The 12500-nt window shown below is 45.5% G+C and overlaps 3 protein-coding genes across 5 annotated transcripts in view; 2 read left to right on the top strand and 1 right to left on the bottom strand.

The window, feature by feature from the left end:
* txk (TXK tyrosine kinase) overlaps positions 1 to 636 on the bottom strand; it is a 7644-nt gene extending 7008 nt beyond the window's left edge. For both annotated transcript variants that reach the window (XR_014639960.1, XM_084487344.1), the window contains exon 1: positions 501 to 636. Coding sequence is in view for 1 of the 2 variants with exons in the window: in XM_084487344.1 (XP_084343470.1) it covers positions 501 to 513 (13 nt within the window). In the remaining variant the exon portion in view is untranslated. The remainder of the gene's footprint in view (positions 1 to 500) is intronic.
* A 911-nt stretch (positions 637 to 1547) lies between these two features.
* slc10a7 (solute carrier family 10 member 7) lies at positions 1548 to 7227 on the top strand. 2 transcript variants are annotated; one of them, XM_084487349.1, is made up of 13 exons: positions 1548 to 1817; positions 2386 to 2468; positions 3120 to 3256; positions 3345 to 3420; positions 3552 to 3590; positions 3912 to 3947; positions 4276 to 4359; positions 4798 to 4963; positions 5357 to 5408; positions 5554 to 5627; positions 5783 to 5928; positions 6049 to 6086; positions 6567 to 7227. In XM_084487349.1, the coding sequence occupies exons 1-12, from the start codon at positions 1718 to 1720 to the stop codon at positions 6067 to 6069; spliced, it is 1014 nt and encodes a 337-aa protein (XP_084343475.1). In that variant the 5' UTR covers positions 1548 to 1717; the 3' UTR covers positions 6070 to 6086; positions 6567 to 7227. The 2 variants fall into 2 exon arrangements, with proteins under 2 accessions (XP_084343475.1, XP_084343474.1); XM_084487348.1 differs by lacking the exon at positions 6049 to 6086.
* A 2438-nt stretch (positions 7228 to 9665) lies between these two features.
* LOC311368641 (uncharacterized protein) overlaps positions 9666 to 12500 on the top strand; it is a gene marked incomplete at its 5' end in the record, with an annotated part of 6360 nt that continues 3525 nt past the window's right edge. The window contains one exon of the mRNA XM_084487444.1: positions 9666 to 9756. Within this exon, the coding sequence (XP_084343570.1) occupies positions 9666 to 9756 (91 nt within the window). The remainder of the gene's footprint in view (positions 9757 to 12500) is intronic.

Below are 12500 nucleotides of genomic sequence, written 5' to 3'. Positions count from 1 at the left end.
GGGGGTTGGTGTATGCATGCATGCGTTTGGGCCTGCATGCTTACATGCCTGTGTGTGTTTTAGCTTTAGTCTTAACTAACATCCCATACCATTAGGAGTGGGATCTCCAGCTCTTATCTACATTTCATTTTGAGAAGTCCTATGTCTTTCACCGTCCTACAGTTGAAAGCATTTACTGAAACCCAGTCCTATACTAATACAGATATCTTTTTGAAATCTTAACTTGACCCCAGTCCTAAAGTAATACAGATATCTGTTGAGGACTTAACCTAAACCCAGTCCTACAGTAATACAGATATCAGTTTGAAGACTTAACTTAAACACAGACCTTACAGTCATATGTGTGTGTGTGTGTGTGTGTGTGTGTGTGTGTGTGTGTGTGTGTGTGTGTGTGTCGGTGTCGGTGTCGGTGTGTGTGTGTCGTGTCGGTGTCTATGTGTGTGTGTGTGTGTGTGTGTGTGTGTGTGTGTGTGTGTGTGTGTGTGACTGTGTGTTCTTACTGGACTGAATCATGATGAAGTGTCCTCTCCTCTTCACTCTGGGGTCAAGGATCAACGTCCTCAGCTATTTCAAATGGTCAGTTTGAGAGTGTGCTCAGTATGGCCCATTACTGTCAGAGTGGAAGGATGAGTGTCTCCTTGTGACAAAGAGATGACAATAGAGAGAGAGAGAGAGAGAGAGAGAGAGAGAGAGAGAGAGAGAGAGACAGAGAGTTTCCTGTGAAACCCACCCACCTCAAATCTCATTCTTTTGAAGGTTAGAGGGGGTGGTAGGAGGAGGAAGATGAGGAAGATGAGGAAGAGGAGAAAGCAGAGACCCGACAGTCTTATTTTACTAACATTAGCAGAATGTCATTGATTACATCATCAGAGAAGGAAAGAAAGAGAGACAGAAAGACATAAATAACAAACAAAGAAACAAAGAGAAAGAAATAATTACAGGAAGTCTGTTGTCATACGTGCCATACGTTGTCAACCACGCAACATCCGTTGTCTAACCTACACACATTCACACTCATGTACCCACGCACGCACACACACACACACACACACACACACACACACACACACACATACACATACACATACACACACACACACACACACACACACACACACACACACACACACACACACACAAAATCTCTAATGTGTCTTTCATGATGAGATAAAATAAGAGAAGATCGGATAAGATTAACTTTATTATGTGGATAAAGGCAGCAGCAACACAAGTCAATAATTATTATTAAATATTAATACAAATATTAAAAGTAATTGCGTAAACGCCCTTACGGTAGAGAGTAATACAATTTCTACTAAGGCGCTCATACAGCCTTATTTACGGTAACAACGTGACGTGGCCCACGGCCACGGCCTACAATAAAATTACATAGAGGGATCCTAATAACAGAAGGCTTCCCTGCCGAGACATGGGGCTAAAAACAGCCTTTATCCATATAAACAACACTGACCTACAGTGCACAACCCAACCCAAAATGTGTGCATGAGTAAATATGTGCCGCTGAAGGCGCCTTTCTGGAGCGTGGACACATTGAACCGATGCAGGTGAAACGGAAGAGGGGGGCGTGCTTTAGAGAACAGGCTCCCTCTTGTATTTATGTCTCCGTGTTATTCCCAAGTTCTGCCGGTCTATTCGGAGTTGTACAACTCTTGTGCGGACAGGGAAAGCGGGGAAACGGGGACGGCCGGTTGGGAACATGGGCCTCCTGGCCAGGATACGGAAGGAATGGTTCATTATCGGGATAGTGGTGGTTATCTTATCGGCTAAGCTACAGCCCAGCTTCGGTGTCAAAGGAGGTGAGGAGTGCTACTGTGCTGCAGATACTGTTTATCTACTGGGGGCTTATTACGACTGTCTATCTACTGAAGACTTATTAGGCTACTGTTGATATGTAGGCGTGTAGTTACTGTGTAACTACAGTACACACGATGGTGAACCTTTAGTGCGATGACGTGAAACAGTGGGGTTAACTGGCTCCCCTTATTAAACATGTTGCTGGCGGTTAGTGTGTGTGTGTGTGTGTGTGTGTGTGTGTGTGTGTGTGTGTGTGTGTGTGTGTGTGTGTGTGTGTGTTCTGCCAGCCAACCTACCTACCTGGCAAGAAGTGACACGTTGCATTTCGCCTAATGTCAACATAACACCTGCGTGATGCGTCCAACACTGAAATTGACTGATATTACCGATATTAAATACGCTCTTTTGGTACAAGTTCCGTTACTTTCACCACGTCACATGTTCTTTAAACAAACACATGCTTGTGAGGATGCTTCTCTGTATTTGTGACTCTGGTCAACTGTGTGTGTGTGTGTGTGTGTGTGTGTGTGTGTGTGTGTGTGTGTGTGTGTGTGTGTGTGTGTGTTTCAGGTCCGTTGAGACCAGAATACACTGTGTCCTATGTTGCCGTTTCTGTCATCTTCTTCAACAGCGGGCTTTCGCTGAAATCAGAGGTACTCCATCCTTTTACATAGATAGATAGATAGATAGATAGATAGATAGATAGATAGATAGATATTTATTATCCCATAGGGAAATGTTAGGCATTTCCCTACATTACTACTGTTCTTATCACAATGTTCCACAATGTTCCACAATGTACTACTGTCTGATCACATGACACTGTTCTATTACTACTGTCTGATCACATCACACTATTACATTACTACTGTCTGATAACACTGTTCCATTACTACTGTCTGGTCATATCACACTGTTCTATTACTACTGTCTGGTCATATCACACTGTTCTATTACTACTGTCTGACCACATCACACTATTACATTACTACTGTCTGATAACACTGTTCTATTACTACTTTATGATCACATCACACTATAACATTACTACTGTCCTATCACATCACACTATAACATTACTACTGTCCTATCACATCACACTATTACATTACTACTGTCTGATAACACTGTTCTATTACTACTGTCTGATCCCATCACCCTCTTCCATTACTGCTGTCTGATCACCTCACACTGCTACGTAACTACTGTCGGACACATTACACTGACTGCTCCTTGACTACTGTCCGAGCACACCAAACTGACTGCTGCATTGCTATTGCCTGTGCACATGTCTGTCTCTCCAGGAGTTGACCAGCGCAGTGTTACACTTTCGGCTTCATCTATTGGTCCAGAGCTTCACGTTGATCTTCTTCCCATTGGCTGTTTGGCTGCTCCTCAAACTGCTGGCACTTACGGCTATTAATCCATGGCTGCTCAAGGGGTGAGGGCGCTCGGCGTGAATGTGGTATATTGTATTATATCTATGTAATGACATCATTGTGACTGATGTTTCTGGTGTGGTTGCCTAGGTTACAGACCGTGGGCTGCATGCCCCCTCCAGTCTCCTCTGCTGTAATTCTGACCAAAGCAGTCGGTGGCAATGAGGTCATACCACACACACACCTCATACACACCTCATACACACCTCATGCACCCATGACATCATCATAAAAACACATACACACAATTAACAATGACATGTTGGTGAGTCTCTCAATTCTCTTCTCTTTCTATAGGCGGCTGCCATCTTTAATTCTGCCTTTGGAAGTTTCCTGGTAAATATTGTGTGTGTGTGTGTGTGTGTGTGTGTGTGTGTGTGTGTGTGTGTGTGTGTGTGTGTGTGTGTGTGTGTGTGTGTGTGTGTGTGTGTGTGTGTGTGTGTGTGTGTGTGTGTGTGTGTCAGTCATTGGTTTTAATGATGCCGTTAGTGATGTAATTAATGCTGTTAGCGATGTCATTATGTAATTAATTCCATATTAGGAGTGTAAGTGATGTTGTTAGTGATGTCATTAGTTAACGACGTTGTTAGTGATGTCATTAGTCAACAACGTTGTTAGTGATGTCGTTAGTTATGTAGGTTTCTCTCTGTCCTGCAGGGCATCGTAGTGACTCCAGTCCTGCTTCTGCTGTTTGTAAGTAAACCTATTAATCACACCCAGTGCCAAAAAAAGTCAAGATGTTATATATTATGTATTCTTTGCTGTGCTGAAAACTGCACTAACTCATAGACCATACGTGACAGGGAAATGTACTTTTGAACTGCATTAATAATTCAATTCGGGAAAATTCAAAGGGGCTTCATTGGCATGGGAAACCAAACCATGGTCTATGAGGCCTATTCTAGAATAACGAAATGTGTAAACAGAGCTGTCTAACATTGGAGCGTTGCAAACTAATCTACGTTTGTAATGCAATTGTGAATATGTAAATAACTTGACTCTCTCTCTCTCCTCCCCCCAGCTTGGCTCCTCCTCCTCCGTTCCCTTCTCCTCTATCTTCTCTCAGCTTTTCATGACCGTGGTCGTTCCTCTCCTCCTCGGACAGGTCAGCACCTGTCTGTCTGTACTCTCTGTTACTGTCTGTCGTATATATGTATGCAGTGTACTAAAGGGGACATATTATACCACCAGGTGTGAGTGTGATTAGCCGTTACAAGCCGTTTTGAAAATCTGCCTCTTCTGAAATCACAGGTGGGCGTGTCCACCTATGTATGACGGACAGATGAGCAATGTTTGCTACAGTCCACTGGGTAGGCTGGGAGACTGATCTATCCAGCACACATCTAGGTGGACACGCCCATTTGTGATGTCAGAAGAGGCCGATTTTCAAAACGGCTTGTAACGGCTAATCGCACTCAAACCTGGTGGTATAACATGTCACCTTTAACTGTATCTGTATTTAATTTTTGAATTGTGTGTGTGTGTCTGTGGTTGTGTGTGTGTGTGTGTGTGTGTGTGTGTGTGTGTGTGTGTGTGTGTGAAGTTGTGCCGGAGGTTCCTGCGGGAGAGTCTGGAGCGCCGTAAGCTTCCCTTCGGGACGGTGAGCAGCTTCATCCTCCTGGTCATCATCTACACCACCTTCTGCGACACCTTCAGCAACCCCGACGTGGAGCTGGAGCCCACCAGCCTGCTGGTGGTGGTCCTCACAAGTACGGCAACACTCCCAGTGTGCACCCCGCGGACCTCACTAGTGTGTTCGGTGTATATATACGCGCGAGGTCCTCAGAAGTCATGCATCGATGGGATTGTATACATTTAAACCTTTATGTACCATGTATAGATTGCATAGGATCCCAATGCAATCTATCTGCAATCTATAAATTTAAATCTTCCAGACCTCACTAGTTGTGTAGTGAGTGTGTTAAATGTGTAGGTCCTCACTAGTCCTGTATTGAGTGTGTTAAATGTGTAGGTCCTCACTAGTCCTGTATTGAGTGTGTTAAATGTGTAGGTCCTCACTAGTCCTGTATTGAGTGTGTTAAATGTGTTGCTCCTCACTTTTTTCCTGTATTGATGTTTTGAGTGTGATGCTTTCATTGCAGTCTTCTCCATCCAGTTGAGCTTCATGCTGATCATTTTTCTTTTCACCAGAAGGTCAGTTCTCAATCCTTCATATCCTCTCTCTCTCTCTCGTTTACTACTGTATATATAGTTTTGTGTGTCTGTCAGTCTGTCTGCCTGCCTGTGTGTGTCTTTGATTGAGGGATGTCACCAGAGTTATATGGTTCTCTTTCCACAGGTCGGGGTCAGGGTTCACCCCAGCTGACACAGTAGCCATCATATTCTGTTCTACACACAAATCACTGACCCTGGGTACGCAAACACAAGCACATGCGCACACACACACACACACACACACACACACACAGATGTTCACACTAACCTGTGCTATACCTGTATACCTGTCTAACTGTGTGTGTGTGTGTGTGCGTGCGCGTGCGCGTGGGTGTGTGCGTGTGTGACCTCAGGTATCCCTATGCTGAAGATCGTGTTCTCGGGCTACCAGCAGCTCTCTGTGATGTCGGTCCCGCTGCTGATCTACCACCCGGCACAGATCCTGCTGGGCTCCCTGCTGGTCCCCTCCATCAAGGCCTGGATGACCAGCCGCCAGAAGGTACACACACACGCACACACACACACACACACACACACACACACACACGCACACGCACACGCACACGCACACGCACACACGCACACGCACTGTGTTAACAGCGTTGCCGTGTTTCTCCAGTCCCGCCTGTTGCTGCAGTAGCAGCGTCCCTGTCCACCGTGAGTTCTCCACTGCTCAGAACCCTCCTCCTGCTCCTCTCCTCCTCCTCCTCCTCCTCCTCCTCCTCCTCCTCCTCCTCCTCCTCCTCCTCCTCCTGCTGCAGCACCTCGTCCTTCATCTATAATCTCATGATCTCCTCCATACAACTCTGCTTTGCCACACCTGCTCTCATCCATCTGTAATCCACACGCTTCTATCTGGAGACAAATCATTAGTCTGGAGTTTGGTTCCTCTGTGGAACCCGAGAGTCTCTCTGTTTTCTGCTCTGGTGACGAGGACCTGGTGGTGATGACGGGACCTGGTGGTGGCTCTTTGTGGTGATGATTTCACCTCATGATTTCATCGGGATGATTTCTTGATGCTTCCCAATGTTCTCTGCTTTACGCAAACTGTTCAGATTCAACGTTCTAACCCCCTTCTTATGTGTCTTTCTGTTTCCGTGTGTGTCCGTCCGTCTGTGTGTCTGTCTCATTCTGTAGGCGGTGAAGCTGAGTCTCACACCCATCTAATTGGACCAAAGGTGTTTCCATGGCGATTACTGTGCGTGTGTGTGTGTGTGTGTGTGTGTGTGTGTGTGTGTGTGTGTGTGTGTGTGTGTGTGTGTGTGTGTGTGTGTGTGTGTGTGTGTGTGTGTGTGTGTGTGTGTGTGTGTGTGTGTGTGGTTTGGAGGAACAGTGTTTATCAGTGCCTTAGCACCCTCGACAAACTGAGGGAGCCTGCGCTTTGTTTGCACGAAAACTTCAGAATTCCAGTGTTTACTTTTATACAGAAGGTAGAATAAGAACACATGTGTTTTAATATAAGGGTTAGAATAAGACGCTGTGTATTTTTGTATTGAATTTTTCTGAGGTGTGCCTGGTTTGACCCCGAGTGATTATCAGTAAGATGGGACCAATCTCAAGGATTTACACTGTTTCCTATTTTTCTACTTTGTACTTTTTCTAACGTGAATCGGAGGAGTACGCAGCTCTCAGACTTTATTTAAATACATGAAGAATGTTTTTCTCTTGGATAAAAATATATTTTGTGAATAATTGTATTATTGGACCATGAAAGTAACATAACGACAGTTGTTCAGAATGTTTATGTCTCTTGATTTCGTCTACCACACAATAATAAAACAATACTTTATTTACTGTATACTGTATATCTATACTTTTTTCAATTTATTTTCATATTTATTTCTATTTCATTCACAAACATATCATATTAAGTATATAAGTAAATTAAATCAAGTAATGTTTTATTAAAAGTCATGAGCATTCCTTAACAAGACAAATGACTAGGTAGTCAATACTAAGTGTGACTACTACTGGTGTCCTAAGGAGGCTCCTTTATCCTCCTATCGTTCACCTGCACTTTCTTAAATGTCAGTCCATACCATGCCATGCCATTAGGCTGCTATTAGAACTGCTCCACCTCTGTTTGAGGGAGACATGAATGTGTACGATCAGCATCTCTTTCCATGGTAGATGTAGAGGTAGTTCTTAGGCCCATGGTGCACCTCTCCTCTGAGGGCCAGGGCCCGCTCCACGTTCATGCCCTGCGTGTTCTGCTGGGGCTCCAAACCGCACTGCAGAGTCACATCACGGCCAGGAGACCTTCTATTGGCTTAGAGGGACCAATCATCTGAGGCTGACCTAGGAGTAGACAGGGAGAGCTCACCAAGTAGGATGACACCATACGATACGTCTCACCCCACTAAAGATGACAAACTTGTGTTCGACCCCAAGATGTCTTCCAGCCCCATGAGTACGACGCTTCAGGCATTATATTCAGGCATTAATATAAGTCATGCGTTCCTCCTCAGCCCCTGTCCAATGCAATGCCCTGTCCCTGATGCACTCTGTGCCAGAAAAGAACACACACACACACACACACACACACACACACACACACACACACACACACACACACAATCACAAACACACATACACACACTTTCAAACACGCACACAGCACACATTCACACAAACACACAAATTCAAATTCAAAGTCTAATTTCTCACAAAGAAAACTTATTTTTCTTTGTTTAGTTCTATATGGTCATTTTGAATAATACCTTACCTCCATACCTCCATACCATACCTCCAACTTCCACCCCTTCATCTTCCAGTGTTCCTCCTTGTTTCGCCTCCAACTCCGCTGGGTTTGAGTCCTATGTTTTGGAGTCTCATCTTTTCCTCCAGGTCCTCCGGGAATACCAAAGGACCTTGTTCCTCAACTTAGACCAGCAAGAAGATAGCCTTTAGAAGATATCTGTATTGCTTTCTATGCACTAAACTATCACCAATAATACATTGATTTTAGAATTCTGGGATTAAAGCATGTGCTAAATGATGACATGTAAACATGTTTTTGGGCTATGGACAGCCTTATTTTATCTACAAATACTCATGTTTTATATATATAGATCTTGATAGAGCTCTAAATACTTTATGTATACATGATTTGAGAATAATCATAATAAAGGACTACACAAAGAAACAGCTTTTCAGGTTTTTATTTGAATCACCCAGTCTTTTAGAACCTGTAAAATGTGAAACAGTGACTGTGGCTTTTCTTCACATACTTGCGCTGAAGCTTATTAGGAATAAAGATGTCTGTAGGGCAGCCTGTCTGTCATTCTGTCAACTCTGTTGCTAATGTAGTGGAGGCAAAGCAGAGCACCATTACAGCATAGTAGAATACTGCTGGGAGTCTGCTGCCATCTAGATGCTAAATCTATCAACTGCAGAAATGTAAGCTTGCTACCTATTTATATTTTTCTCTAATGGCGTGATGACAGTCGAAATTGATTCATTTTTATTCATATATTTACAAAGCTAAGGGTCCTGCATGCCCTGAGCAAACAACAATTGTTGTGTTTAACGGTTGAGATTTTGTTCTCCATTGTTCTAGAATGTCTAAAATATATAGGTGTTGATTTGAGCTGAAAAACAGAAAAATACACTTTTGTTTTGTGACATTTAATTACACAGTACCATTATAATTAGTCAGAGATTCAGGCAAATTAGTAGACTCGACAGGTAACCATCAGGTCAAGTTCTAAACATCTAGTTTCATCTGGTTAAATAGTCAAAGTGTCTGGTTAATTAGTCTTTACAGGTAACCATCATCTGAAGTTCCTGTTCTCAACTTATAGTTTGATCAGGTTAAATAGTCAAAGTGTCTGGTAAGTTTGTCTACTCTACAGGTATCCATCTCCTGGAGGTCCTGCTCTAAACATCTAGTTTGATCTGGTAAAATAGTCGAAGTGTCTGGTAGGTTTGTTTACTCTACAGGTAACCATCACCTGCCATTAACCTCTATCAGTTATTGTTATGCGTGTCCATCAATGCTCAGCAGGGGTCCGTACATCGTACTCCGCCAGGAGAACAAAGCTGTTTTCTCTGATTCTGCGAACTCTGACAAGGTCTCCACACTCCTGGACGTGGATCAGTCCTCTCTCTCCTCGCTCGTATTCTCTCTCTCTGGTGTTCAGTCTAAGCTCTGTCTGCTTCCCACACCAGTGCTGGTAAACACATCTGACGGCCACCACCAGAACCAGCCCGAGCCCGGCCCAGCTGCCCAGGAGCATGCCCAGCTCCCAGGTCCTGTTTCCAGGCTTGGCACTCGGGGTCTTCCCCTCCTTCTCTGGAGCTGATGGTTTGGGCTTCAAGGGGTTTGGTCGGGGGTCGAGGTCTGGGTCTGGAAGGGACTCTGGACCTAAGTGGGTTTTGGACGGATTTCTCCCTGAGTCAGGAAGAAGGGGATTCTGGGAGTTGAATGCGTGTGTCTGAATTGGCGACCTCTGATCTGGGTTGAGCGGTGATGAGGGGGGGAGGACAGGGGTGAGAGGGTGAGGGAGCAATCGCAGAGGAGCAGGAGCAGGCTCTGAAGGAGGAAAGGAAGAGGGAGGAGCTGCTGAGGAGGAGGAGGCGAGGGATAAACCAGGAGGAAGAGGCAGGGGCTGAGGGGAGAGGAGAGGGAGAAGTGTAGCTGGAGAGGTGACATGATTGTTTGGAAAGGAAGAGGAATGAGGAGATAATACTTTGTATGGATCCAGAGAAGGCGAGAGAGGAAGGGATGAGGAACTAGAGAAGGAGGGCAGAGGCAATACGGCAGCCCAGGCAGGAGCCAACTCTTGCTTCTTGGATCCGATTGGTTCTGCTGAATGGAAAGCTACAACATCACCACGGGGAGTGTCAGACTTCCCAGGTTTGGAGTTCAGGGGTGTTTGTTGTGAGCCAGTGCCAGTGATCCCCGGGGGCTTGATGTCAGCTCCTCCGGCAGTGCTTGTTGTGCCTGGCTGAGCTGGGGATGGGTTCATCTCGTCCAGTGATCCAGGCTCAGGTAGTGTCCTTGCCGGTGGGTTTGTATGGGGAAGGTCTGAGCTGAGTTGGGCTGAAGAACGCTGAAGTCCATTGGGGTAATGTGGGAGGAATATTGAAGGACTCTCTGGGATGTGCTCCACCAGAACGTTCAGCTTGGAGGTTATTGCCTGAATATTGTGGTGTCCAGAGATTGGCGGAAGTTTTGGTAGATGTGCTCTGGTTTGGGGATTGCTCCAGTTAGTTATTATCAGGTTAATTTGGGTCGGAGTGGTTTGGCTAGGTGTGGTACTGTTTTGGCTCGGTGCTGTAGTGGTTTGGCTTTGTGTGGTGGTGGTAGTTTGGCTAGGTGTTGTGGTGGTTTGTCTAGGTGTGGTGTTTGGTTGTTTAGGTGAGTTGGTGGTTTGGCGAGATGTGGTGTTTGTTTTGCTAGATTTGGTGGCTATGCTGGTTTGGCTTGGTGTGATGCTGGTAAAGCTAGGTGTGGCTGTTGTTTGCCTGGCTGTGTTAGTGATTTGGCTCGGTGTGGTAATGTTGATTTGGCTATGTGTGGTTTTAGTTTGGCCAAGCAGAGTGGTGGCTTGGCTAAGTTTGGTTGAAGTTTGGCTCATTTTGGCAGTTGTTTGGCTAGGAGTGTTGATGGTTTGGCTAGGTCGGCCCGTGGTTTGGCTAGGTGTGGTGATGTTGGATTGGCTAGGTGTGTTGGTGGTGTGGCTAGGTGTGGTGATGTTGGATTGGCTAGGTGTGGTAATGGTTTGGCTAGATGTGGTGATGTTGGTTTGGCTAGATGTGGTATTGGTCTGGCTTGGTGTGGTGGTGTTGGTTTGGCTAGGTGTGGTGATATTGATTTGGCTAGGTGTGGTAATAGTTTGGCTAGATGTGGTGATGTTGGTTTGGCTAGATGTGGTGATGTTGGTTTGGCTAGGTGTGGTGATGTTGGTTTGGCTGGGTGTGGGCGTGGTTTGGCTAGAGGTGGTGATGTTGGTTTGGGTAGGTGTGGTGATGTTGGTTTGGGTAGATGTGGTGATGTTGGTTTGGGTAGATGTGGTGATGTTGGTTTGGGTAGGTGTGGTGAGGTTGATTTTGCTAGGTGTGGCTGTGGTTTGCCTGGGTGTGTTTGTGGTTTGGCTAGGTGTGGTGATGTTGGTTTGGCTAGATGTGGTGATGTTGGTTTGGCTAGGTGCTGTGATGTTGGATTGGCCAGGTGTGTTGGTTGTGTGGCTAGGTGTGGTGATGTTGGTTTGGCTAGGTGTGGTGATGTTGGTTTGGCTAGATGTGGTGATGTTGGTTTGGCTAGGTGCTGTGATGTTGGATTGGCCAGGTGTGTTGGTTGTGTGGCTAGGTGTGGTGATGTTGGTTTGGCTAGGTGTGGTGATGTTGGTTTGGCTAGGTGTGGTGATGTTGGTTTGGCTAGGTGTGGTGATGTTGGTTTGGCTAGGTGTGGTGATGTTGGTTTGGCTAGGTGTGGTGATGTTGGTTTGGCTATGTGCTGTGATGTTGATCTGGCTACGTGTGATTGTGGTTTGACTAGGTGTGGTGGTAGTTTGGCTCGGTGAGCGTATGGTTTCGCTCGGTGTGGAGGTGTTGGTTTGGAAGGTATTGTTTGAGATCAGGGTATCAAAGGGTATTGATGTAGGATCATACTGATTGAGAGAGACAACACCTGGCTGCTCGGCTGTAACTGCTAGGAGCTGGGTATTCTTGCTGTCTATCGTAATGCCTTGAGCAAATCCTCTATAACTGTCAGTCGTCTGGTCCATCTGAGGGGACCCCATGGTGGCAGGACGGCTGTCTATCTCACTGCCTGTTAGGTTGGTTGTTTTTATCTTGGCTCTGAAAACTGTGGAAAAAGAGTCTTAATCAGAAGTAATTCTGATTGTGTGTGTGTGTGTGTGTGTGTGTGTGAGAGAGGGTGTGTGTGTGTGTGTGTGTGTGTGTGTGTGTGTGTGTGTGTGTGTGTGTGTGTGTGTGTGTGTGTGTGTGTGTGTGTGTGTGTGTGTACTCACCTGGTACAGGATGTTCCTCTTCCGGTAGTTCTGAGAGTGGCCTTCTATTCAACATTATGGTGTCACTGCTATTCTGGAAACTTCTGCTCCCATC

Source organism: Micromesistius poutassou, assembly GCF_964030765.1.
Source record: "Micromesistius poutassou genome assembly, chromosome: 23".
NCBI classification, from domain to species: Eukaryota; Metazoa; Chordata; class Actinopteri; order Gadiformes; family Gadidae; genus Micromesistius; species Micromesistius poutassou.
This window is presented reverse-complemented; position numbering and strand designations above follow the sequence as displayed.

Excerpts from the sequence above, each read along its gene's own strand:
- slc10a7 (XM_084487348.1), top strand. The coding sequence starts at position 1,718 with ATGGGCCTCCTGGCCAGGATACGGAAGGAATGGTTCATTATCGGGATA. Across the intron at positions 3,591-3,911 it reads CTGCCTTTGGAAGTTTCCTG|GGCATCGTAGTGACTCCAGT; the intron begins GTAAATATTGTG and ends TCTGTCCTGCAG. Across the intron at positions 4,360-4,797 it reads TTCCTCTCCTCCTCGGACAG|TTGTGCCGGAGGTTCCTGCG; the intron begins GTCAGCACCTGT and ends GTGTGTGTGAAG.